Source organism: Mobula hypostoma, chromosome 10 (genome assembly GCF_963921235.1).
Source record: "Mobula hypostoma chromosome 10, sMobHyp1.1, whole genome shotgun sequence".
Classification (NCBI taxonomy): domain Eukaryota; kingdom Metazoa; phylum Chordata; class Chondrichthyes; order Myliobatiformes; family Myliobatidae; genus Mobula; species Mobula hypostoma.
Window position 1 is genome coordinate 107,625,362 of NC_086106.1, and position 27,760 is coordinate 107,653,121.

The window sequence follows — 27,760 nt, forward strand, 5'->3', positions numbered from 1 at the left end:
TGTCCCCTCCACCTCGATTATGCTTGCAGCATCTGTACCACAGAAGAATGAGCTCCCAGTCCTGCTCCTCCCTCAACTATGTTTCTGTTATGTATATAATATCCCAATCACATGTACCAATGAAGATCAGGACCACTGTGTCACTCAAATGCATCTTAAAAAATATAAGACTATCTTTCAGAAAAACAAGTTCCAAAATCTCTCATAAGCATGGGCTGAATAAACTATGTCATCAGTGTCATGTACAGAGCGAGGCAGAAGCACATCATAGTCTGTGATCCATTAACTAGACATTTGCAAGCATCATTGCACCTACATGCATCCATATAGTAAATGAAAGTCACACTGCCTGAGGCTAAACTAAATTCAATGCTTAGGAGGGAAAAGCGATGGGCAGGAGGGTTCCAACTGGATGCTGGATTGTGAGTACTGTGAGCAAAAAGAAGAAAAACCTATTAGCTAAAGTATTCAAAATTTGGCAAAGCACAAAGAAAAAACACAACTAGGTACGTACAATTTTCAGAGTAATGCAACTGAGAATTAAGTAGTGATATTTTATAGTTGGCACAATGGACTCTTGCCATTCTGTCTTTAAGAGCGTTATCCAGCAACCACTTCCAAGGACGCGAATTTCAGCTGTGCGCAGGATTAATTTCAGCTCTATATTCCTTGCCCTAAAATAGCTGCCTGAAACTTAATGCTCATTGACTTGCGTAAGAAAACAGAAGATGATATGGACCTGCTGCACAGGCGTCTGGCAATGGTAAGGGTGGAGGAGGTGGGAGTGATATCTTTTGCCTTTTGATATTACAGTGGAATAATTGTTCACGAAAAGCAGGACAAGTCCAACCTAGATAATTTCTGCCTCATCAATCATCTCTTAATCATCAGTAAAATGATTTAAGATTCTGTAGACTGGCGATACACCAATTAGCTACTTTGGTCAAAACATGGACAAAAGAGTTGAATTCCAGAGGTGAGAGTGACTGCCTTTGCTATAAAGGCACCATTAAACAAAACAGAACATCAAGAAGCCACAGAAAAACTGCTCAATAGTCAATCATGCCTTGCATAAAGTAAGATGGTTGTGGTTGTTCATCAGTCAAACATTCCACATCATTGTAGGAGTTTCTCCAGGCAGTGTCCAGGTCCCAGATAGCTTCAGCATCATAATTCAGAATCAGATTTATTATCACTAACAAATGTTGTGAAATTTATTGTTTTGTGGTACAGTGCAGTACCTAAAATATACTGTAAATTATAATAAGAAATATATGTATTGTAAGATAAATAAGTAGTGCAAAATTAGAGCAAAAATAATGAGGCAGTGTTCATGGGTTCATTGTCCTTTCAGATATCTGATGGCACAAGGGAAGAAGCTGTTCTTAAAATGTCAAGAGTGTGTCTTCAGGCTCCTGTATCTCTTCCCTGAGGGTAGTAATGAGAAGAAGGCATGACCTGGATGGTGAGGGTCCTTCTTGAAGAGATCCTTGATAGTGGAGAGACAAATCTTGTGTCGGAGCTGGCCAAGTTTACAGACCTCCGCAGAAATGGGGATATTACCTGACATTTAGTGTTCAATGTTCAATCAAGTAAGAAATGTATTTATTTATTTAAGTATAAATGAATGTATCAATTCAATTCCATTGACAACTTGACAGCAAATGATATAGTCCACATCTGCATGAAGTGAGAACAAGGCAATGTCCTGGTATTATCTGATAGATAGTAATATAAATGCCATGGAATTGTTAGACAATGACTATCTTCATTAAGAGAAAGTCTATGGACTTATCCTTGATACTCAAAAGAACTATCATTCATAGAACCCCCACAATCAGCAACCTGGGTGATACTGTTGACCAAAGATTCAGTTGGAATCCTCGCATTAATGAACAGGTGAGAGATAAGGCAGCCAGAGGCAACTGGGTCACCATCTCTTTCATCCTCTAAGAGATCCAAGTCAGACGCACAATCAAATATCCTCAATCCACCTGCATCAGTTCAGCTCCATCAGCTCTCAAGAAATTCAACACCATCTAGGACAAAGCAGTCAACTGTATGAGATCCACACAATGCACTTGGTTCCTCACCTAAACTTGTGATTCCACTGTCAATGATAAGGACAGCAGGAACACCACATTGCAGATTTCTCTCCAAACTATACACCTTCTTGAACTGAAAATGTTGAAAGATTGGAGCGACTGGGGTCGTATACACTGGAATTTAGAAGGATGAGAGGGGATAGGATTGAAACATATAAGATTATTAAGGGATTGGACACGCTACAGGCGGGAAACATGTTCCCGATGTTGGGGGAGTCCAGAACCAGGGGCCACAGTTTAAGAATAAGGGGTAGACAATTTAGAACGGAGTTGAGGAAAAACTTTTTCACACAGAGGGTTGTGGTTCTGTGGAATGCTCTGCCTCAGAAGGCAGTAGAGGCCAATTCTCTAGGTTCTTTCAAAAAAGAGTTAGATAGAGCTCTTAAAGATAGTGGAGTGAAGGGATACGGGGAGAAGGCAGGAAAAGGGTACTGATTGTGGATGATCAGCCATGATTACATTGAATGGTGGTGCTGGCTTGAAGGGCTGAATGGCCTACTCCTGCACCTATTGTCTATTGTCTACAACTTTGTAAAATACATTTCTGTTTCTTCATTGTCACTGGGCCTAGATCTTGGAATTCATACCCCAGAGCATTATGGGAGACCTTCACCCAGAAGACTACAGTGGTACAAGAAAATGGGTCATTACAATCTTCTCAACAACAATTAGGGACAGAAAATAAGTGGTGTCATTGGCAAAATTATTTTAAAAATGGGACACTTAATTCTATTCTTGACACAAGCCTCAACTGACATACACTCAATGGCTACCTTCCTAGGTATACCTGTACACCTGCTCATTAATGCAAATATCTAATCAGCCAATCATGTGGCAACAACTCAATAAATAGAAGCATGTAGACAACGTCAAGAGGTTCAGTTGTTGTTCAGACCAAACATCAGAATGGGGAAGAAATATGATCAAAGTGACCTTGACCATGGAATAATTGATGGTGCCAGACAGGGTGGTTTGAGTATCTCAGAAACTGCTGAGCTGTAGGGATTTTCATACACAACAGTCTCTAGAGTTTACAGAGAATGGTATGAATGATAAAAAAAATCCAGTGGGTGGCAGTTCTGTGGGGAAAGATGCCTTGTTAACGAGGGAGGTCAGAGGAGAATAGCCAGACTGGTTCAAGTTGACAGGAAGGAAACTAATTCAAATAACCATGTGTTACAAAAGTGATGTGCAGAAGAGTATCTCTGAATGCCCCACTTTTCAAATCTTGAAGTGGATGCGCCACAGCAGCAGAAGGCCTTGAGCATACACTCAGTGGCCACTTTATTAGATACAAGAGGGACTTTCTAAAGTGTATAATAAACTAGTTTTCTCAATTTTAGCAAAAGTCCCAGGAAGACTTGATCATGTTAAATGAACAGGATATGCATTTTTCATGTTATGTTCTGCCTAGGTTGATGCTTAGTGATCTTTCCAGGTTTTGAGCTCTTTTGATAAACGTTAGCAGTTGGAATGACTTATAAGGTCATTTCAGAGGGCATATTGCTGCAATTTTAATACTTTAGGTAGGAATGGAAATGTTCCTTCTTTCATTGAATATACATAAACTGCATATTCTCTTAACACTCTGATGGTTTCACAGTGATCTCTAAATTCATACTTTATTCACTGAATTTAAATTTGCCTTGGATTTATTGAATCACATGGTTCGGGACCTTATTCCAAACCTCTGTAACACTAATGAAGTTACATAATTATTATGCCTCCAAATCTCTGTTCCAACTCAAAAGTATTATTTTTTTGAGGTAGCTGGAGTAATACCAATGTATTTGTACAGAGCAATGTGGAATCAGAAGACCAGAGTTGTATTTCTGACCATGAAATTCACGGAAGTCTGCCTGAACTAAACTCTACTCTTCATGCCTGTTAATTTGGCGCACCACTGACTATGAAGCTGTTCTGAGGAGATAGGGAGAAGCACCTACTTCTTCCTCCCATTAAGTGATTGAAAGGCAAGATTAGAAAATACCTAGACATTTGCACAGAAAACCTACGCTCTTTAAAAATGTAACCATGCTCCAGGTTAAAAGTACACTCCACAGGTACAAATACAAATCACCAACGGATGTCCTTTAGGAGGGAGAGTCACGCTGTTTGACTTGCGTGCTTTAAGGTTAAGTCAGAATCGGGCACTGAGGTGCTCTACTACTCTCCTGCTTACAAAAACAGCAATGCTTTGTACCCGTAATCAACAGTGAAACCTGGAACTCAAAGGAATGGCTCAAGGAATAGTGGTCACTTCATTTGAAACAACATACCTTTAACAGTTCAATTATTTTCTGACAAACCTTATGTCTCAGTCATCAAATTGCACCAACTTCACTGGTTAGTAATTTTCCTACGTTTTCCTTTAATTTCCCTTTGACCTTGGACCTCTCTCATTAGCAACGTGTTTTCGCCCACAGAACTGCTGCTCATTGGATGTTTTGTTTTTGTTTTCGCAACATTCTCTGTAAGCTCTAAAGACCGTTGTATATGAAAATCCCAGGAGATCAGCAGTTTTTGAGATACCTCAATCGCCCCATCTGGTACCAACAATCACTCAACAGTCAAAATCACTTAGATCATATTTCTTCTCCCATTCTGATGGTTGGTCCGAGCAACAACTGAACCCCTTGCCCATGCCTGCATGCTTTACTGCACTGAGTTGCTGCCATCTGATCGGCTGATTGGATATTGCGTTACCGAGCAGGTGCGCGTGTATCTAATAAATTGGCTACTGAGTGTAAAGAGTTAATGACAGGGCCTTTAAAGGTATTGATGTACAGAGGGTTTTTGGGCTCCAAGTCCATAGTTCCCTGAAAAGGACCGGCAAGTAGATAGGGTGGTAAAGGAGGCATGTGGCATGCTTGCCTCTGTTGGTTGGGGTACTGAGTACAAGTCAGGAAGGCAGTTATTTAAAACTTTGTTTCAGCTGCACTAGCAGAGTTGTGTGCAGTTCTGGTTGCCCATTACAGGAAGGATGTGGAGGCTTCAGAAAGGGTGCAGAAGAGATTTGTCAGGATATTTAAGAGACTCGTCAGGATGCTGGAGCAATTTGTCAGGATGCTGAAGAGATTGGTCAGGTTGCTGCTTGGATTAAAGAGTATGAGCAATAAGGAGAGATGGATAAACTTAGGTTGTCTTCTCCAAACACTGGAGGCGGAGGAGAGACCTGATAGAAATTTATAAAATGATGAAAGGTATAGCTAGGTTAGTCAGTCAGAATCTTTTTCCCAGGGTAGAAATGTTACTCATTTAAGGACTCTTTTATCTTGTTATTTTATGTTTGTTATTTATTGCTATTTATTTATATCTGCGTTTACACAGACTGTTTTCCATTGATGCTGTTTACACTACTGTTCTTTCGATTAGCCAAATATGCCCACAAAAATAGAATTTCAGGTTTGCATGTATGTACTCTGATAATAAATTTTACTTTGAACTTTGTCAAGTACCAGATGATATGACTTAAGGTGAGAGGGAGAAAGGTTAAAGATGTATGGGCCAAGTTTCTTTACAAAGAGGTTCCTGGAATGGGTTGCCAGGGGTACAATATGATAGGACACTTTAAGAGGCTGTTAGAAAAACACATGAATATTAAGGATATGGATCATGTAGATTTAGTTTAATTCGGCAACATTTCGTTTGGCACAGACATTAAGAACGGAATGCTTCTTGTTTATTTATTTGTTTATTTAGTGATACAGTGTGGCACATCCCCTTCCAGTCCAGTGATACACACCACCCAGCACCCCACCCATTAAACACTAGCCTAACCACAATTTACAATAACTAATTAACATGCTAATTGGTATGTCTTTGGTATTCTTGGTGTCTTTTGTAATTGGTATGGCTAAAAGGATCGGGGGTATGGAGGGAAGGCTGGTACAGGGTTCTGAGTTGGATGATCAGCCGTGATCATACTGAATGGCGGTGCAGGCTCGAAGGGCCGAATGGCCTACTCCTGCACCTATTTTCTATGTTTCTATATTTCTATGTCTTTGGACTGGGGGAGATCTTATGCTATATGCTCTGTTGGTCCTGACATTCTTCCCTTGTTAAGGTTCCTGCATTCCAATCTCTCCCAGAAAGCCATTATTTTATACAGGTCATTCAATTTCAATTTTCAACTCCATAGTATGTTATCTCCTTCATTCGTCTTTTTATTGCTCCTTGATTTAACTATTTCAATGCCCTCCTGGCTGGCTTCTTTCAACCTACTCTTCATAATCTTGGGGCTATCCCAGCTGTCATTGTCCCGACTCCCTCCATCCCATTCACCCACTGCCGATGCTGACCCACGGCCTCCTGGGTACATATTAATTCAATTTTAAAATCCTCACCCATCCCTGTCCTACTTCTCTATATGTGTAATTGCTTCCAGCCCTGTAATGTTTAAGCATGTCACACCCATTTCCTCATCTGTTATTCTGTAGAGTGCCAAGTACTGCTACAAGGCAGTTCCTTCTACACCAGCTCCCAAAGATACTTTCTCTTGCTAGGTAGGGACCTGGATATTGGGTCTTCATGAACTATCTTCTTTTTCCAATAATACATTTTATTCAGGATATGTTGGAGGAACTCAGTGGGTTAAGAAACATCTGCGGGGGAGAAAGAAATTGCCGATGTTTCAAGTCAAACCCTTGCATTTGGATCAGAAGTGGAGATACAGGAGCCTAAGGTGATTGGCGGATGGAGGAGGAAGAAGGGCTGACAGGCGGTCCGAGACAGATAAAGGAGGGGAGAGGCAGAGTTAGGAAAATGGGGCAGGTGGATGATTGATGGAGGCAAAGAAAAGAGAGGTTAATGGGGTAAGGTGGGGAGAGGGGAGAGTGAAGGTGGATAGTTCTGCTAGAGCATAATCAGCAGGAGCACAAAGTCTACCGGTGCTGACATCCCCCTAATATAATTGGGGCATGTTTCCCTCTACATTCATAATATTATATTCAGTACATTCCTGTACGATACATCAATGCCATTCACATTTTCTCCTTGAACAACACAGTCATGAAGCATTTGAGAGACCCATCACTTCAGAGTCCATTAGCAGCAAGACCCTAGGCTCTGGTCCTTCCCAACAGAGCCTTTGTGGTGGCTGTCCCAAGTTTCAGTGTATCTCACAGAGTTCATGCACACTGGAATGTGTCCATTAGCAGCATTCACTGGCAGACATCTATTACACCAGAAAATCAACAAAGACCAAAGTCAGCCCTTCAAAGATATGGGGTTCATTCAGCAGCAGTTGATGATTATGTCAGTAAGTATACCTAGGGAATAGCCTGTAAATCAGAATCTTGGAAATGCAACTGCTCAGGGTCAAGTGGAATGGGCCTCTGCACCACTTTCCAAACATTCTTTGCAAACTTATAGTGCAGGAAATAGTGGGCAATCATTATATTTTCAGCTCATCCACCTCAAGGGCAATATGCTGAGAGGCTTCGACGGTGTGGGAAGGAATCGACAGGAGGAGCCTTCTCACTGCCAGTTAAGCAAGATCTTGGAGCTGCTTTGTGAGTTCTGGTGTGGAGGCATTCTGCTAAGTGTCTTGATGGTCTGCAGACAATCAATGCCACAGGATCCAGGATCTCTCCCATTCATTCTCCAAGACATTCTGATGGACATGTGGTCGAAGATATTCTTCCACAGAAATCTTTCCACTTTGTGCAACTAAGGTCTATCGAAATGGAACATTGCACAGCAACCTATATGTAGCTGAGTCTGTGCATTTTAAAACAAAAAAAATTGGTCATAAGAACTCTCAACTTTCAGTTCGCTTCTTTATCTAACAATACTGGAGTAGCCTTAACCAACCTCATGCACGATAATATGAATTCACTGTTTTCATTTAAGAGGCCACAGTGCACAAAAATGAAACTATAAGGGCCAAAGGGGGAAAGGATTTATTGTCATTGGGGGAAAAAGTATTTACATAAAAACTAGGAGCAAAAGTAGGCCATCTGGTGCATTGAAGCCGTTCATCATTCGATAAGATCGTGGTTGACCTTGGCCATGGACTCAGTTCCATCCGCTTGTCTTTTCACCATAAACATTAATTCCACAAACTATGCAAACATCTATCTAATCGCGAAGGAGGATGAGAAGTGACTTAACAGAGGTGTGGAAAATGATAAGATGAGAAGGTAGGGTGGACAGCCAGAGACTTTCCCAGGGCATAGGAGAGAATTCCTTTAAGGTATTTGGAGGGATGGATAGGGAGAATGTCAGAGGTTTTTGTTGCACAAAGAGTGCTGGGTGAAAGGACCCCCCCCCTCACCCACCACCACCACACACACTCTGTGTGATAGTTTTAGACAGACACATGGATGAAGGGAAAATGGAAGAGAAGGGTTATATTGATATTAGAGCAGGCATTATGGGCCAACTGGCCTGTACCTACTATACAGTTCTATGTTGTTTATCTTAAATATATTTAATGATGTAGCCTCTACTTCAACCCTGGGCAGAGAATTCCACAGATTCACTGCTCTCTGTGAAAACAGTTTCTCCTCATCTGCATCCTAAATCTATTCCACCAACTCTTGAGGCTACGTCCCCTAATTCTAGTCTCACTTACCAGTGGAAAAGTTTTCCTGTGTCTATTTTGCCTATCCCGTTCATAATTTTACATGTTTCAATAATATCTCCTTTAATGCACATTTAGAGTATAACCCAACATTGTTTCCCAAATGCAAAATGTTCATATACATAAGTTGGAGATTTCAGCAGAAACGATACGTAAGACTAACAATGATTTTTTGTTCTTTTGGGATATCTCATAGCAATGAATGCAAATTATTTGGGTCGAAGACTTCGCCAATTGTTTATGGAGATACAATAAACTGGAATTCCTCACGTTTAACGGGATTTTCTTGTTTAGTGGTGCATCAACTAAATGTCTCCCCCAATCCTTCATTTCTCATTGAATATTCCTCGCTGCGTCATGCCACATTTAGAATCAATCGCTTTCTTTCATGCGCGGGATAAATGGCTTTAGTCCAAGTCAGATAATTTTCGCAGCCCGGAGTTTGGAAACTGCGAAGAGTTCACACAGTGCAGGCAAATGGTTGAAAACTAAAGGTTATTGTTTATTGTAGTGGATACATACTGGTACTCAATCCAACCCTCATCTGATATGCTTTTCTCCGACACAATAGAATTTATTATTTGATTTAAAATATACTAATTATATTTTAGAGCACTTTATATAAATTTTCGTCATTGGTGAAGTTTGCAACAGATGTAGATAAACTGTTGAAAACTCCACCAACAGTGGCGTTTCCAGCTGAATGCATTATTTTCACTACCACTATTGCACCGATTTCTGATTACAAGTATTAGTTTACTATATGGATTAAAAGTAAAATTAGCAGTCACGGAGTACGTATTGCACCACGCTATGTATGGCCACAGGCTCGTCCGTGCGTATTACTTCAATTGGACTTACGGGGGTAGTTCTGGTCCAGAGGAAGACCTGTCATCAGATCACATGTGTGAAAAGGGAGGGGGTTAAATTCAACCACCCGTTCCCCAATGATTGATCCGCCCCAGGTGGCTGTCTTCTGACTGTGTTGTACATTTGTCTATCAGACCTGTTGGACTGTGAAAAGGGCGGGAGAGAGAGAGAGAGAGAGAGAGAGAGAGAGAGAGAGAGAGAGAGATAGAAAGACCAGCAGGGTCGCTGCTGAGTTACTTTTATCTTCTGCAGCGCAGAGGAGTTCGGCTACCTGAGGATTTTCAATCTCGTAAATTACACTTGCGACAAATGAGAGTAGTAAGAAAAGTTTTAAGCATCGGATCAGTGGCAGCTTGTCAGACAAGCTTGGTGATCTGAGCTGATTTTTCTCGACCCCTGCTGTCTCACACACACAACTTGTTCAACCGAGGTGCGGGGTTTCCCTTAGTGATTAGTCCGAAGTAGAGACTACAAAATTAATCGCGGACTGTATCTGGAACTGAACCGTCGATTTGGTCCAAACTCAGCGGAGCTCTTGGGTAATCCGCAACCCTCAGCACTCCTGCGCGCCCGAGAACCTTTCACTTTTAGTCGCGGTTTATAAACTCGCTGTGGACCCTAACAGCGGGAAAACAAATAACATTCCCCTGGTAAGTCATCCTCACATCCCGCAAGATAAATAATTACGTCCTTAATAATAAACTTAATATTTGTAGAGTTATTTGGTCTGCAGATCATTAATTTAGATATACTAACATGATTGGAAAATATGTCATATATGAAGTATAATTCGCTGCGACGCCAGTTGAGTAAATCGATGTATAATTTAATCAGGGAACACCGAACCCTCGTCTCGGTTATTCTGTGGCTTAAGTATAAAATGTGTTTTGTATTGAGGGGCTGTTTATTATAAAGTAGTGTGATAATAAGCTCATAGGTCTTGTTCTTTATAACTGCGTCACGAGCAAATATTCAGAAGCTTGCAATCGTTTAGAAAATGTTTTATTTCAAGCCTGTCCGCCTTTGCAAAAGAATTTCCAGGAATGTCATCTCCAGTAACTCAGTCTGAGAAAGCCCCTACCCATGAAACAAATATCAGGCAGAGCCCTGTGAAATTCCGCGTACTAGACCGGACAGATCAGAGTAAACATAAGTTTGTCTCTTCTGAAAAAGGACAGGTGGAAATGACAGTAAATATAATAACAGTGCTGACAGGGATACAGGACCATGGCAAGTGTGTTGTCCACACTCGTTATTTAATTCCACGCTTTAGGAACAATAAGCAATATAAAGGTCCTACCTGACCGTCAGCACAGGAGTGTGTAAAGTAATGGAATAACTTAGAATTGGAGATAGGAAATTGGAAACTTGGGGCAGTAATTGCTGTAACAGTAGTTCAGACTGAGATGAAGTTGTCCCTTCACTCAGCTAAACAGCTCGAGTGTTTCGAATTCAGACTGATGTTTTGGATGTTTGGAAAATTGATAACGCCAGGTCTTTACTATATGTTTAAATGTTTCCACGCAGAACGATTGCTTAATAGCCTTAAAAGCGGCGGGTGTACACAGAGCGGCGAGTGAGCTGCACGGTGTGGGTTTAAAAGTAAGCAGCTCTCTCTTTGGAATGAACGAGATGAATGTCTGTGGGGTTTGGTGCGCAGTCTCGGTGTTACTCCTACCAAATTAAAAGAAGAGGAAGGAGGGGGCTGCACCTCGGCTTTTACTCGGTGACGTTTTCCCTTTTCCTTGAAAACACAGCTCCCCTTTAGCAGAAGAGTTCTATTGAACCTTTCCCAATCGCTGGAAGGATGAAGGCGATCTGGAGGCTGGCGGGCAGAGAGCAGCTCAGGCTAGTCCTTTACTGTGCTGTCATGTTTCTCAAAGTGGACGCGGGCAAATCGGAGCAGGGCAAACGTAAGTTCTGACTACCGAGTACTGACGCTTTCAAACTTATAGTGGGCTTTATTCCAACATCGACGCTATACGACAGTTGCATGAGCGTCTCCAGGGCCGGGTAACGTCCGCAGAGGGCTCGCACGATTTACAAAGTGCATGTGGGACTGCTCGGCGACTGGAACAGTCCGGAACGGCGGCATCCGACACTACAACAAAATGAAGCCAAGGCTCATTTGATTCCTAACCTTAAACCCAACACAGACCACAGTGTGGTCTGGCTTTAGTCCCAATGCGTGAACTCCACCGGAATCCTACACGGGACTGTCCCATTTGCTAATCCAATCCCCGCACAAGCGTCTCTCTAGTCTCGCACTACAAGACTACAGTATCGCCTCCCCTCTCCGATACGCTCAAAGGTTGGACCAGTCCTAGTCTGAAACCAGTATCGATTATCCTTTCCATTGGCTCGAGTGATGGTCGCCAGCGTCAAACCTCGACCATCACATCAACTAATCATGCCTTCAAATCCCAGTCACTGATGTGAGGTTAATGTAAAACTTCGCCGTTTTAACTCTCACTGAAAATATCAGGTGCGTGTTCGCTCCTGAGAGAACGGATGCGTTTTGTTTATGGTTTCTGTCCAATTCGATTAAATCCCAGTTTTGCTCAGATTGACCCGAAACCCAAATAAGGCCGCAGTTTGTGATAACTTTGACCTGAATGTCAACGATGCTGTTGTTTTGAACAAGGATGAATGGCCCCCATTCCAGTTCACTCCCAATCTAATAAGAAAGGGTGCAGTGATTTTTGCTGCTTCTACCGATTGCAACTCGTCAAGCCACGACGGCGTGGCTTTTCCTCCGGGTGCTCCGGTTTCCTCCACATCCTAAAGACGTACGGGTTGGTAGGTTAATTGGTCACATGGGTATAATTGGGTGGCGTGGGCTCGCTGGGCCGGAAGGCTATTATCTTGATCTAAATAAAATAATGCTTCCGTTCCTGCGGACTCGGACGATAACCTGAGAGCCGCGGTTTCTGCCGACGCAACGTCCACGTGCAGGTTCCCTGCGTCGGACCCAAAACTATTCACAGGAGCCTCACGTAAAGTTTGAAATTTCAGGTCCTTTATTTTATAGTAGTTAAAACAGTACATATGATAACAAAGGGACAGAGCAAGATTAACCCACTCTCTGTTTTATATAAAGAATATGCATTTTGTTTCTGATAGCTCTGCTAATCTGGAGCTACAAACAAAAAACTGGTGGAACTCAGTGAGTCGGGTAGCATCCCTGGGGGGAAATCGGCAGTCGACATTTCGGTTCGAAGGTCTTTCTAGTCTGGGTGAAAGGTCTCGACCCGCACACCTGCCGATTTCCGCCTACAGATACTGCCCGACCCGCTGAGTTCCCCTGGCTTTTTGTTACCAAATTCCTGCGTCTGCAGTCTTTTGTGTCTCCAGTTTTGCTAATTTGCCAGCCGAAAGGATTGACCTCAAACAAGAAACCGGCGTTCACCTTCATTCAGAATGCGCAGGTGAGGTGCTAATCCTTACAAAAGAAAACTGCCTCCAGCCCCGATTTTCAACCAGGAAGAGATAGAGTCGGGTAGCAGCGGTATCAGGGGTAGACGAGCCCGTGCAAGCCCTGTATATGCCCCTATGGGTGTGCCAAGAGTATGAAAGTCTGACCCCACGTGCTCGCGTTTTATGTTATATGTTGGTGAAATTCTGAATGGTATAAAGGTTAACGTTGTTTTCAGATTCAGTGCCTCGGGAAAGCCCCTAGAAAATAGCCACAGCCAAGCCTTATGAGATGCTCATCTCTGTGTCCAGGCTGCTTGTGTATCACGTTATCACATCCGTCTGCTCGTGGTTGGACACGCCAGAAGCATCTCAGGCTCGTCACCGCGACTCCTAAAAGCTTCCCCTTGTTTCGATTAGCAATTAACAAAATGAAGCTTTCAATAAATCAGATTATTTATGGTTGGCGTGAAGTAGGACTGTAATTTGTGTGTTGTGTAACTTTCCTGAGCAGCGTCTGACACTTTCTGCATGTTCCAAGACAAGAAGTACCGGATGGGAGAGAGTTGGCACCCGTACCTGGAGCCCTATGGATTCGTCTATTGCATAAACTGTCTTTGCTCTGAGGTACAGTTACACCGCTTTTAGATCTTGGGGTTTGGGACGCTATGTGTGTAAGGCATAGAAAATAATTTAAAGACGACTGTAATATGTAGAGCGCTCAGATGTGCAGCGAGGCCATAGTTTAACGTTAAACCCCCAACAGCGACCAGGTCCTCCGCAACTTCCGCCATCTCCGAAGGGATCCTACCACTAAACATATTTTACTCCCCACACCCCCGCAGAGATTGTTCTCTCCGCGATCGATTCTCTTCTCCAGTCATCCCTCCCAGCACTTATCCCTGCAAGCGGCCTAAGTGCTACATCTGCCCATTCACCTCCTCCCTCACCTCCATCAGGGCCCCAAGCAGTCCTTGCAGGTGAGGCAACGCTTCACCTGCGAATCTGCTGGGTCGTCTATTGTGTCCGATGCTCCCGTTGCGGTATCCTCTGTATTGGTGAGACCCGCCGTAAATTGGGGCGTAGAGCACCTCCACTTTATCCACCTCAAGCGGAGCTTCCGGCTGGCCAAACATTTTAATGCCGATTCCCATTCCCGTTCCGACATGTCGGTCCATGGCCTTTTCTTGTGCCGAGATTTGGCCACCCTCAGGCTGGAGGAGAAGCACCTTCCATTTCGTCTGGGTAGCCTCCAATTTGATGGCATGAATCTCGATTTCTCCTTCCAGTAAAAAAACTCCCTCCCCTTCTCCTCTTCCATTCCCCACCCTGGCCTTTCACCTTTCTTACCTGCCGGCCACGTTCCTCTGGGTCCCCTGCTCCTTCCCTTTCTCCTGTGGTCCTCTCTCCTCTCCTATCAGATTCCTTCCACTCCAGCCCTTTACCTTTCCCACCCTCCTGGCTTCACCCATCACCTTCCAGCTCGCCTTCTTCCCCATCCCCCCACCCTTTTATTCTGCCATCTTCCCCCTTCCTTTCTAGTCCTGAAGAAGGGTCTCGGCCCAACACGTCGACTGTTTATTCATCTTCATAGATGCTGCCTGACCTGCTGAGTTCCTTTAGTATTTTGTGTATCTTATTACCTGCGGTTCCCTCTTCCCCATAATTTACGTTTTGATAAGGAAAAAAAAGTGGAGGTTCAAATTGAACTAATGTTTGGTTAAAAGTAACTTGCTGAAACCTCACCAACCAAAGAGATTATGATCCTATTTAGCTAAGTAAGAACTGAGCAGCTCGGACTTTCAGACCGGGCCACTGAAAGGGCCATCTCCAATAGAGTATACCGAGGACAAAGCTTCGTACATAACGGCCAGCACTAATTTCCTGCCGCACCGCAACCTAAATTCCTAAAACTTTGATAGTCTACCTGCGCGGTGAGGTTAGCACTGAAGAACGAGGTTCCCTGTAAAGGTTGTTTTTGGGGATCTTGTGAAGTCGGCGCCGAAGGAAGTTGTTCTAGAAATGCAGACTGCAAGATAAGGCAACGTAACTAAAACACACACAGAGAATGTGTCCTTAATGATCCTATATACCATAAATGCATACATTTTACCTGAAATGTTTTTTTTTCGCTGTGATTCCTGATAATACATTGTAGATGAATCGTCAATGTCATTGCTAAATTTCTGTTTTAACTAATTGGTGGACTTATTTCCAGAATGGGCGCGTAACCTGCAACCGAGTGAAGTGTCCGAACGTTCGCTGCTCCAACCCCGTGACCGCCCCACAGCATTGCTGTCCTCACTGCTCACCAGGTCAGGAAGGCAGATTTTTTTTTACTATACAAGGAATGTTAACTTTAGTAACACATGCAGGCGCAGAGAAAAAAAGTTTTTAAAACGGGGAAAATGATTAGGGAGCGTCTCCCTCTCGGAGTTATGATGTAGAAAGCAGTTTGGAAGAACCCATCAATTTTTTTTCTCTCTCTGAAAAGACTGACGGTACAAATCTGCTATGCAATTAGAAGATTGGAAAAAGGAAGTAAACGGCCAGTATCAGAAGTTTATTGCGGCTGACGTACGTCTGAATCTTGTTTCTCCCCTCTGAGTGAAGTGATTTTAGATGTCTTTGAGTATGACGAAAACATATACCTCACCTTCACTCTAATCCAAACTACTCAAAGTGGCACCTAGCAACTGAACTACCCAGATCTGTTCAAACTTGGGATCATCTGGTATTAATAATTAGCTGTCTTAATCAGTGAGCTGAATAATGGGTTCACAGAGTCTTTAATGGTCAGAGTAACACATGAGCTACCTTCCATGCTATAGAGGTACCTCCAGAAAAACTAATTTATCGTTCTCCATCTGATAACTCACAATGGCATCACGTGAATCATTTTACCTCTCTTACTTTTCCACTGTTTAAAAATGGTAGAAAAACGCATGGAAACTTGAAATAAAGATGGAAAATGGTGAAAATACTCAAAGTTCAAAGCTCAGAGTAAATTTATTATTGAAGTACATATACAGTATGTCACCATATAGAACCCTAAGATTCACTGCCCTGTGGGCACACTCAATAAATCCATGATAGAATCAAAGAAAGACCACAGCATCTTGGGTGTTTAACCAGTATGCAAAATACAACAAACTGTGCAAACACAAAAGGAAAGAATGATTGATTAAATAAATAAATAAGCAATAACTATATAGAACATGAGATGGAGTCGTTGAAAGTATGTCCATAGGTTGTGGGAACACTTCAATGATAGGGCAAGTGAAGTTGAGTGAAGTTATTTCCTTTGATTCAAGAGCCTGATGGTTCAGGGGTAATAACTTTTAGGGATTACGGTAGAGCAGGCAGCTCCTGTGGAGAAACGGAGTTGAATTTTAAGATGATGATGCTGTAGTTAGTCTTAAATTCCTATGAGGTTTTAAGAAATAAGCTTTATCTCCTAAATATATTTATTAAAATCCTGTATGAATAATATTTTACACTTACTATGGTATCACCATAACCGGATTTAGTACTTTTTTTGCAAATACATAAAACAATGGGTTGTGAAGTCATATTAAGGAATCAAGCAACACACACAAAAAATGCTGGTGAATGCCGCAGGCCAGGCAGCATCTATAGGAAGAGGAACAGTCGACGTTTTGGGCTGGGACACTTCATCAGGACTAACTAAAAGAAGAGATAGTAAGAGATTTGAAAGTGGGAGGGGGAGATCCGAAATCATCGGAGAAGACAGGAAGGGGAGGGGTGGATCTAAGAGCTGGAGAAGGGAGAGGATCATGGGATGGGAAGCCCGGGGAGAAAGAGAGGGAGACAGGGAAGCCCGGAAGGTGGAGAGCAGGCAGGGAGTTATAGTGAGAGGGACAGAGGGAGAAAAAAGAGAGAGATAAAAAGGGGGAAAAATAAAAAAAATATAAAATGAATAAAAAAGAGATGGGGTGTGAAGGGGAGGAGGGGCATTAACGGAAGTTAGAGAAGTCAATATTCATGCCATCCGGTTAGAGGCTACCCAGATGGAATACAGTGTAAGGTGTTGTTCCTCCAAGCTGAGTGTGGCTTCATCTTGACAGTGGAGGAGGCTGTGGATAGACATATCAGAATGGGAATGGGACGTGGAATTAAAATGTGTGGCCACTGGGAGATCTTGCTTTCTCTGGTGTTCAGCGAAACCGTCTCCCAGTCTGCGTCGGGTATCGCCAATATATAGAAGGCCGCATCGGGAGCACCGGACGCAGTATATCACCCCAGCCGACTCACAGGTGAAGTGTCGCCTCACCTGGAAGGACTGTCTGGGGCCCTGAATGGTGGTGAGGGAGGAAGTGTAAGGGCATGTATAGCACTTGTTCCACTTACAAGGATAAGTTCCGGGAGGGAGATTGGTGGAAAGGGATGAGGGGGACAAATGGACAAGGGAGTCGCATAGGGAGAGATCCCTGCGGAAGGTGGGGGGGGGGGAAGATGTGCTTGGTGGTGGGATCCCGTTGGAGGTGGCAGAGATTATGGAGAATTATATGTTGGACCCAGAGGCTGGTGGGGTGGTAGGTTAGGACAAGGGGAACATTATTCCTAGTGGGGTGGCGAAAGGATGGGGTGAGAGCAGATGTGCGTGAAATGGGAGAGATGCGTTTGAGAGCGGAGTTGATGGTGGAGGAAGGGAAGCCTCTTTCTTTAAAAAAGGAAGACATCTCCTTCGTTCTGGAATGAAAAGACTCATCCTTAGCTCTTAGCTCTATCTCTCCCCCGCCCCAGTCTTTCTCCGATCATTTCAGATCTCCCCCTCCCCCTCCCACTTTCAAATCTCTTACTATCTCTTCTTTCAGTTAGTCCTGACGAAGGGTCCTGGCCTGAAACGTTGACTGTACCTCTTCCTATAGATGCTGCCTGCCCTGCTGCACTCACCAGCATTTTTTGTGTGTGTGGCTTGAATTTAGCATCTGCAGATTTCCTTGTGTCTGCGATTTTAAGGAATCAAGCTCCCTTCTGACCTGCCGTTATAGAAAACCAGCTACACTGATCAAACTTTATCAGATGACTCAACATAAAGCACTTGTTTGGATAGCAATTTCAACAAATTTAAATGATGTCAACAAACAAAATGCTGGAGGAACTCAGCTAGTCAGGCGGCAGTTGTGGAGGCAAATGAACAGTCAACATTTCAGGTCAGGACCCTCCACTTGCTCCAGATTTGAGCATCGGCAGTCTCTTTGTCCCCAGAATTAACTAGAATATCTGTTGTTAGGTTCAAATCCAGCACATCACATAATTGTCTTTGAATTTATAAATAACCTAGATATGCCAGTGTCTACTGTTATTTAAGTGCAAATTGGACAATGATTTCCAGTAATTTCAGCAAGGAATTAAATGTGAAAATTCAGAAACCTTTATCTAAGACACAGTTTCCTCTATGGGCTGCATGAAAATGGCACTTCACTATCTAATTTTTAATTCATATACACTTAGTAAAGTTCCTGTACTACCACCATAGAAATGGAGTAAGTGCAGAGCCTAAGGCTAGATGTTATCTGTTCAGATCAAAATGGCCTTTTAATGGCATACTAAGTTTTAATGAAAAAATGTTCTGTGGGACAGAAAATTAACTTTCATATGTTAATTCCTAATGTTTAGAAATCTATGTTATTTAATTCCTTTCAATTTATTAAACTAATTTAACTTTTATTTCTACTTCATTAATCACACCTAATTTTACCCTTGCTTCCCTCTTTTTTTCATTTTCTACCTGATTTGATAATGGCAAATGTTACGGACCTTGGCTGAGACTTCATGATCCTCATTGTATTACATTGGTTGAAGAGGTCCTATGGAAAAGATGTGATGCTGTTTCATTGTTTACCTGACAACATCTAAAAAAGTAAAACCCCAAAAAATGTTCAAGGGAAAATATAGGTCATCACCATAACATCTAACCCAGTTAATTGTCAGTCTCTTGTAATGGTTACTGGCTGGTTATTGGGTAATGGGATATGATTCATTAATCCTGTTAACATTACTTGCCTAAAATTTGAATTTGAGGCAAATTGGATAGATTTGCCTCAACGCTATTCTGCGTTTTCTATTTTATATCTGACCTACTGATATTTGAGTTAAACAATTTCCTGTACCATCGGGTAGATCATAATGAGACAATTGGGAGCTCAAAATGTGATTGGTGGGTTACTTTGCTCAGCTGATGGTGTTCGAAATTTCCACAGGAAGTGGTGGCTGATACTCTTCACTTCTCTTTGGAAAAATATATGGAAATGATAAAGAATAATGGACATATGTCTTCTAAAACAATCTCATAATTACATTCTTAGCAAGAGCGCTGATGCATTTTTTTTCAGAAGTCAGCAATGTACTTTGATCAATGAAGGGATCTCAATTCTCCAAGTTAAACCACTAGGAAAGAGCCCTCATCAATATTGGAGCTACAAACACTGTGATCAATGCTGCATCAATGTTCTTCCCCTCTCCACTTGTGGATCACTTGCCACCAATGCCATAAAACTTTAAGTAAAGTTAGCTCTGGAAGCCCCAGTTGTTCAGAAAAATTAATGGATATAAAACTTGACTTGTCTTCAATCTGATGAATTCTCAATGAGTTGGACCATCGTAGCCTCACTGCCCAATGAACTCAGTATGTGGGATTGCCAGGGCATAGGCTTTGAAGTTCCCATATGTTTCAAAATGCACCCAGCATTGCCAACATAATCAGCGCAAGCATATCCCATTCAGTACTGATGAAGTCACAACAAATTTGACAGTTGTACCAGAATCTTTTGAAATATGATTTTTAGTCATAATCTTTTTCTAGAAAAAGAGTGTATTCAATATTTGTATCAGAAGAAAATTATTATTGAGAATCAGAATTAGAACGTAAGGAATTTTTAATGCAATTTTTCTATTATAGAGACTATACCTATGTTGTACATCAAAGAAAACAGCTCATAAGAAGGAGGAACTAACTTTTTTCAGAACACATGTTTATAACAATCCGTCAAGTGAAGACAAAAAAAAATACATGTGAGCTAGATAGATGGAGTTGCCTTTTATCTGGGATCTTATGTTAAAAAACTCTTAAGAAAGAATAATTATTACCCTGCCCCTGACACTTTCCAGGCCAATTTGGAGGTGGTGTGTTATAAAATGGCTTGAGTGCAATAGGAGAGGTTGTTGGACCAGGACTCATTTTTCAGTTAACACAGTAATGTAAACCCTCTTCCGTATGCACAATCTAAATGATTACAAAGTTAACAAGTATGAAATGCCCAGATATTTTTTAAGATGTCAAGGTTTATAGCATTTTGGAGCAACAATTAAGGGCTTTTGCTATATTGTTTCAGACTTCGCAAAATTATTTCAAAACCTGTATCACTCAATACTCAGTTTATCTAAAATTATGACTGAGAAGGTGCTCCGGAAGCTTAATGGTTTGTGGGTGGATAAATCTCCTGGACCTAGGGTTCTGAAGGAAGTAGCTGGAGAGATTGCAGAGGCATTAACAGTGATCTTTCAAGAGTCAATAGATTCTGGCATTGTACCAGATGACTGGAGGATTGCAAATGTTACTCTGATATTTAAGAAGGGTGGGAGACAGCAGAAAGGAAACTATAAACCTGTTAGCCTGACATCAGTGGCTGGGAAGTTGTTGGAATCGATTGTTAGGGATGAGATTACGGAGTACCTGGAGGCACATGACAAGATAGGCCAAAGCCAGCATGATTTCCTGAAAGGAAGATCCTGCCTGGCTAACCTACTGTGATTTTTTGAGGAAATTACAAGCAGGGTAGGCAAAGGAGATGCAGTAGATGTTCTGTACTTGGATTTTCAGAAGACCTTTGAAAAGGTGCCACACATGAGGCTGCTTAGCAAGATAGGAGCCCGTGGAATTACAGGGAAGTTACTAGCATGGGTGGAACATTGGCTGATCGGCAGAAAACAGAGAGTGGGAATAAAGGGATCCTATTCTGGCTGGCTGCCGGTTACCAGTGGAGTTCCACAGGGGTCAGTGTTGGGACTGCTGGTTTTTACAATATATGTCAATGATTTGGACTATGCGATTAATGGATTTGTGGCAAAATTTGCCGATGGTACAATGATAGGTGGAGGAGCAGGTAGTATTGAGGAAACAGACAGCCTGCAGAGATACTTAAGATAGTTTAGAAGTATGGGCAAAAAAGTGGCAAATGAAATTCAATGTTGTTAAATGTATGGTCATGCACTTTGGTGGAAGAAATAAATGGGCAGACTATTATTTAGATGGGGAGAGAATTCAAAATGCAGAGATGCAAAGGGACTTGGGAGTCCTTGTGCAGGATACCCTAAAGGTTAACCTACAAGTTGAGTCGGTGGTGAAGAAGGCAAATGCAATGTTGGCATTCATTTCTAGAGGTATAGAATATAAGAGCAGGGATGTGATGTTGAGGCTCTATAAGGCACTTGTGAGACCACACTTGGAGTACTGTGTGCAGTTTTGGGCTCCTTATTTTAGGAAGGATATACTGACATTGGAGAAGATTTGGAGAAGATTCACGAGAATGATTCCAGGAATGAAAGGGTTATCATATGAGGAATGTCAGCTCTTGGGCTGTATTCCCTGGAGTTCAGGAGAATGAGGGGGGATCCCATTGAAACATTCCAATTATTAAGAGGCCTAAACAGATTAGATATGGCAAAGTTGTTTCCCATGGTAGGGGAGTCTAGGACAAGAGAGCACGACTTCAGGATTGAAGGATGTCCATTTAGAAGAGAGATGCGGAGAAATTACTTTAGTCAGAGAGTGGTAAATCTGTGGAATTTTTTGCCACGAGCAGCTGTGGAGGCCAAGTCATTGTGTGCATTTAAGGCAGAGATAGATAGGTTCTTGATTAGCCAGAACATCAAAGGGTATGGGGAGAAGGCAGGGGAGTGGGGATGACTGGAAGAATTGGATCAGCCCATGACTGAATGGCGGAGCAGACTCGATGGGCCAAATGGCCTACTTCTGCTCCTATATCTTATGGTCTTATGTTCCAGCAAAACAGATTACATGTATCTTGATGCAAATGATTGCTGATTGTTGGATTTAGGGTTTAAATGTATTTAATACAGAAATTAGTAGTGGTATGGAGTGGAAAATCATAATCTCAGGAACACGGTCTGCTACGACCTACCACAAGCATCATCCATGTGGCTGCACTAAGTGTGCCATTACTTAGTGCCAATTAGTCTCTTTTTAAGGGGTGGTTTGTTAGTGAACATACATACATACAGTATGTTCCTTCAGGACTATTTTATTAAGGAAATGTGGCATTTATTGCTACAATAGCAGAGGATTACGAAGTAAAATCCTCTACCCTTTTTTCTATTAAGCTAACATAAAATGCATGTGAATTATAATTAAGAATAACAGCTATTAATATTATGGAGCATAAGTGAAAACATATTTTCTTATACACTTCACAATAAAGTATTTTTTTTAGATTTCCTTAAACTAATTTTGAGGAAAAATATTTTGAAATCTGTGTTACCTCAGTTGACCTGTGGCTATGAGACACTAAATGGGAGCAATCATGAAATCAAAGATCATTAAAAGATATAAGGTGCGCTGGTTCAGGAAAGGATGTATGATAGACTACTGTACATATGACCTCAGCTCCACACTCTGGATTGTGTCGGGGAAGGGATTAGGAAGGTCCTAGAATTGGAGAGATATGCAAAATAGGTGGAAATATGGTTGCTGACTACCTCTGCCAGCTCCTGTAGCTAATAAAGTGGTCACTGAGAGTATGTTCGTCATCTTCTGCTGCTGTAGCCCATCCACTTCAAGGTTCAAGGTGTTGTGCATTCAGAATGCTCTTCTGCAAAACACTGTTGTGACACGTAGTTTGTTGAGTTACTGTCGCCTTCCTGTCAGATTCAACCAGTCTGGCCATTCTCCTCTGACCTCTCTCATTAACAAGGACTTCTCGACAAAAGAACTGCTACTCTCTGGATGTCTTTTGTGTTTGCACCATTCTCTGTGAACTCTAGAGGCTGGTGTCCATGAAAATTCCTGGATATTAGCAATTTTTGAGATACTCAAACCACCTTGTCTGGCACCAACAGCTATTGCACAGTCAAAGTCACTTATATCACATTTCTAATGTTTCTAATGATTAGGCTGACACCAACTGAACCTCCTGACCATAGCTGCATGCATTGAGTTTCTGTCATATGATTGGCTGATTAGATATTTGCATTATCAAGCAGTACTAATAAATTGGACGCTGAGTGTATGTTAGACTAACATGCATATGACCACAGTTCCATACTATGATTGTATTAGGAAAGGTCCTGGAATTGGACAGAGATGCAAAGCAGGTGGAAATACCTTTGCTGATTCCATATCATATTTCTGACAGTCAATAGAATTAAAACAGAATGTATACTGTGTAAGAGATGATGACGTTAGTTTTGTGTTACCATCTATGACAAATTTATCTCTAGATAAGAAATATAACTGCAGATGCTGGAATATGAAACAGAAGAGAAATGCCAAAGAACTCAACCAATGAAGCAGCATCGGTGGAAAGAGAACCCAGTTAATATTTCAGATCAAAACTCTTTCATCATTCTGATGGTGCTTGACGTGCTGAGTTCATCCAGACTCTTGGTTTTTGTTTCCGCTACAACAAAAACTTTGAGCTTTACTTTTCCTTTCTTTATTTGCGATTTGTGGCCATCATCGTTCAGACCAGGATTATTGCCAATCCTTTGAGAACAAAGTGTGAACTATCGGACAAGCGTATTGGAAATTTAGATCATATATTCCCTTGAGAGAAAATAGGATTTTTAAAACTCCTATCCCAATCAGTGATAGGAGGGGTGGAGATATATCTCTACCAAGGGAGGTGTAAGGCGCTCCTTCCCTAGGTCACCCGAGGGCAAAGTGTAGCTCCTGCTTAGCCTCCCGATCAGGGTCAGCCACGGTAGCTGGTGGTGAATGGCCGTATGAACGGCTGGTGCATATCATAAGCCCTGGCTATGTGAACACTGACGCCAGGCAGACAAACTCTGAAGAGCAGTGATAATGGCTGGGGTCACCCATCTTGTAAAGACACTGCCCAGAAGAAGGCAATGGCAAACCACTTCTGTAAAAAAATTTGCCAAGAGCAACCATGGTCATGGAAAGATCATAATAGCCCACATCATAAGACACAGCACATAATGAATGAGGTTATCGGTAAACATGGTTATGGAGATACAAGCGAACACATATAAGAGATGCTGGAACCTGCAGCTAAAAGAACAAACTCAGCATTGGAAGAACTCAGCAGGTCAGGCAGCATCTGTGGAGGGAAATGGACAGTTGAGCTTTCATGTTGAGACAACTCTTCTGGCCAAAAAGATATAGGGTACCTAGCCAATCTAGAGGTGAGGGGAAGGGGTGGGGCAAGGGCTGGCCGGTGATATGTGTATTCAGGTGGGGAGAAATGATTGGTAGATGGAGGCGGGAAGAGTAAAAATTGTGGCAGACGCTGAGAGGTGATAGGGTGAAGCAAACACAAAGGATCCAGAGCTTGCTGTGCTTGCTATTCCTTTAGTTTGCACTTGCCTTCAGTCTGGAAGTGGAAGAAGCCGAGGACAGAGATATTGTTGTAGGAATGGGAAGAGGAACTAAGATGGGAAGCATTAGATGTCCATTACAGATGGAGCATGGGTATTTGGCAAACTAGTTACCTCATCTGCAATGGGTCTTACTGATGTGAGCTATGGTTTAGATAGGCATATGTGAAAATCCACTACCTAAAGATTTTAACTAGAAAATCACTGCCATTCGCCATTATGTTTATCTTATTGACAAAGCAACCTAGTATGTTCTCTGCAATAGTTTGTGAGGGTCAATTCAGATTTTCGTAAACTAATTCAGAATAATTGAGATAAGCATTTTATTCACAAACAGCTGGGGTCGGGAGAATTTTCACGAAGGACTGATTATGTATAAGGAACTACAGAGGTGAAAGGATGGTGTGCCTCTTAGTTGGAATGTGAGGTGTCAGTTTGTTTGAGGATGACTGGAAGGGTAAGAAGTTTCTCTGGATTGGCAAAAGGATTAAGTGAAAGAGAATGGCTCTATGAAGAAGAAGTAGAGGGGAAGACTGCCTCTCTGAAGGTGGAGAGACCAAGGGTTTGGGAAGCAAAAATTGTCTGAAGAGAATGGCAATGGAGAAGTTCTTACTGGTTACAGGTCTGTGGCAGGCTTCTAGTAGCCCCTGCACAGTGGAACAAGATTTACAGAGCTGTTATTTCTAATGGGAGAATGTACTAAAAATACAAAATAGGTACTTTTTAACAGAGCAGAGCTAAGATCAAGGTTTTTACATCTTGCTTGACAATTTTAGAGGATTTAAATTAATGAGTGGGAGTGGGGTAGGTCAGAGGATGAGATGCACAAATATAAGGAAGATTACTAGCACTAAAGAAAATTGTAGAAAGGGACTAAAATGAGGGAAAGTGCAAGGAAGCTTTAGTGGCTTTGCTGAGTATGTGTTTAACTAGAATAATGATAGTATACATGGTATATGAACTGCTACTACAAACCCCTATGAAGTTCCATGGAACTGACTATCTTAAAACACAGGTAGGGAGGTGGGTGCAGGAAGAAGGAACTTGATTCATTATATTATATAATGAAAAAAACTACAAAGGCACAGAGCAGAGGGTATCAGAACATAACTCACAGCAAGGAGCCCGGAAAGGTGTATGAAAATATGTCACGAGTTAACATGAAAGGGAGTCAAAAATGTTTGTAACATAAGCGAATAGTCAAGGAAAGGATGCACCAGCTAGAGAATAACATGGGATGTTCCTGCATTATTTATCGTTCTCAGCTTCAAGGTATTGAAGCAAGTTAGAGAAAATTAGATTGCTTGATTATTGTCCCCTGAACTCATGTTCAAGATGGTTGCTGGGCTGCGGCTAGGGTGGTAGTGTAGAGGGTAGTGCTTGCCGCTCTGACTTTCAGCTTCTGCAGCTGGCTAGAAGTTTTGCAAAAAGGAGAGCTGAATGTGTAAGTCTGCCCCTGCCAGTACATCGCAAACCTCAAGGTGCCTCCTCGCTGGTGACACATGGAAACCGAGCTCATTTCGGACTCAGGCTGAACTACAAAGGGTGGGGGAGAAGGTCTGGCCCCTGCACGCAGGCCCACCGGTGTGTGGACGTGTCCTGGTGCTCTGAATCAGACCCCCAGGTGTGGGTAAATAGCCCCACTGTCTTGTGGGCAGCCTCGGGAGAGACGAAGGCTACGGGAGTAAACCCAGACAAGAAGTCTGGAGTGGAGTCTCTAAGGTGACTAGACGTCATTGAACATCCTTTTGGCAGCTCCTGCAACCAAGTTGATGCCCAACGTATTGCTCATAGCTTTCCTTTGGACTAGAGGGGCATCTTGATGACAGGGCATCTCAGGATCTCCATACCGCCCAGACGTGAGACGATGATCATTATCACCCGTTGTCCATCGATACTGACGGATGTCAACCACCACCACTGATGCTCAGTGACAAACCTGGGTCTTGCATACAGATGAATTCATTACAGCAGCACATTGAGATAGCACAAGGTAAAACAATAACAGAGTGTAAACTGAAGTGTAACAGTTACAGAGAAAGTGCGGTGCAGCTAGATATAAGGTGCAACGTGATAATGAGGTAAATAGTGCGGTCAAGAGTCCATTTTATTGTACTAGGGAATAGTTGATTAGTCATAACAGTGGGGTAGAAGCTGTCTTTGAGCCTGATGTGTTCAGGGTTTTGTTTCTTCTGCCCTGTGGGAGAGGGGAGAAGAGAGAATGTCTGCAGTGTGTGATGTTTTTGATTACGCTGACTGCTTTACTGAGGCAGAAAGAAGTGTAGCCAAAGTTTCATGGGGGGGGTGGGTCCAGTTTCTGTGTTGTGCTGACCTGTGGCCACGTCTCTCTGCGGTTTCTTGCATTCACAGGCAGAGCAGTTGCTATACCAAGTTGTGATGCATCTGGATAGGATGGTTTCTATAGTGCGTCGATACAAATTGCTGAGGGAAAGGGACATATCCAATTTCTCTTGTCTCATGAGCGAGTAGCTGTGCTGGTGAGCTTTCCTAGCTGTGGCCTCAATGTGGTTGGACCAAGACAGGCTGTGGTGATGTCCACATCTGGTAACCTGAAGCTCTCAACCCTTTCTTTCATTGTTGTAAACAGATACATGTGCAGCATGAAGTCAACAACTAGCTTTTTTTTTTAGATGACAGGGAGGGAAAGCTTGATCTCGTGACACCATGTCACCAGGCTTCCTGTCTCCTTCCTGTACTCTGACTGGGATACGGCCCACTAGGGTGACACCATCTGTAAGCTTGCAGACGGAGGTGGAACAGAATCTAGCCACACATGAGTGTACAAGAAGTAGAGCAAGGGGGCTGTCGACACAGCTTTGCACAGCCTTGTGGGGCAACAGCGTAGGGGAAAATCATGGTAGAGGCGTTGTTGAAGGAAAACAGAAAGAGCTTTTGGAAATTTTCGTCAAACAATCTATTGTAACAATGTGAAAGGGTGCTCTGCTTCAAAGGTCAAATAACATGCCTTTCAGATAAATAAACAGAGGCAATACAGTGTATATGTACCATGGGCTAGCACTTAAATAGATACAAAGAGAAAAAAGAGGAAATCTACTGGTATAGTACAGTTACATGCAGATTGAAATATTATCCTATTGCAAAACTGCATAGCATAAATAACCAAGTCACAGGACGGGAAGGGAATTATTATTGCTGAACCAAG

The 27,760-nt window shown here is 42.4% G+C and overlaps 1 protein-coding gene across 1 annotated transcript in view; it reads left to right on the forward strand.

The window, feature by feature from the left end:
• The first annotated feature begins 9,803 nt into the window (after positions 1-9,803).
• Positions 9,804-27,760, forward strand: part of chrdl2 (chordin-like 2) — a 58,349-nt gene continuing 40,392 nt past the window's right edge. Inside the window, exons 1-4 of the mRNA XM_063061420.1 lie at positions 9,804-10,211; positions 11,319-11,474; positions 13,490-13,602; positions 15,194-15,290. Coding sequence (XP_062917490.1) covers positions 11,369-11,474; positions 13,490-13,602; positions 15,194-15,290 — 316 coding nt within the window. The 5' untranslated portion in view covers positions 9,804-10,211; positions 11,319-11,368. The remainder of the gene's footprint in view (positions 10,212-11,318; positions 11,475-13,489; positions 13,603-15,193; positions 15,291-27,760) is intronic.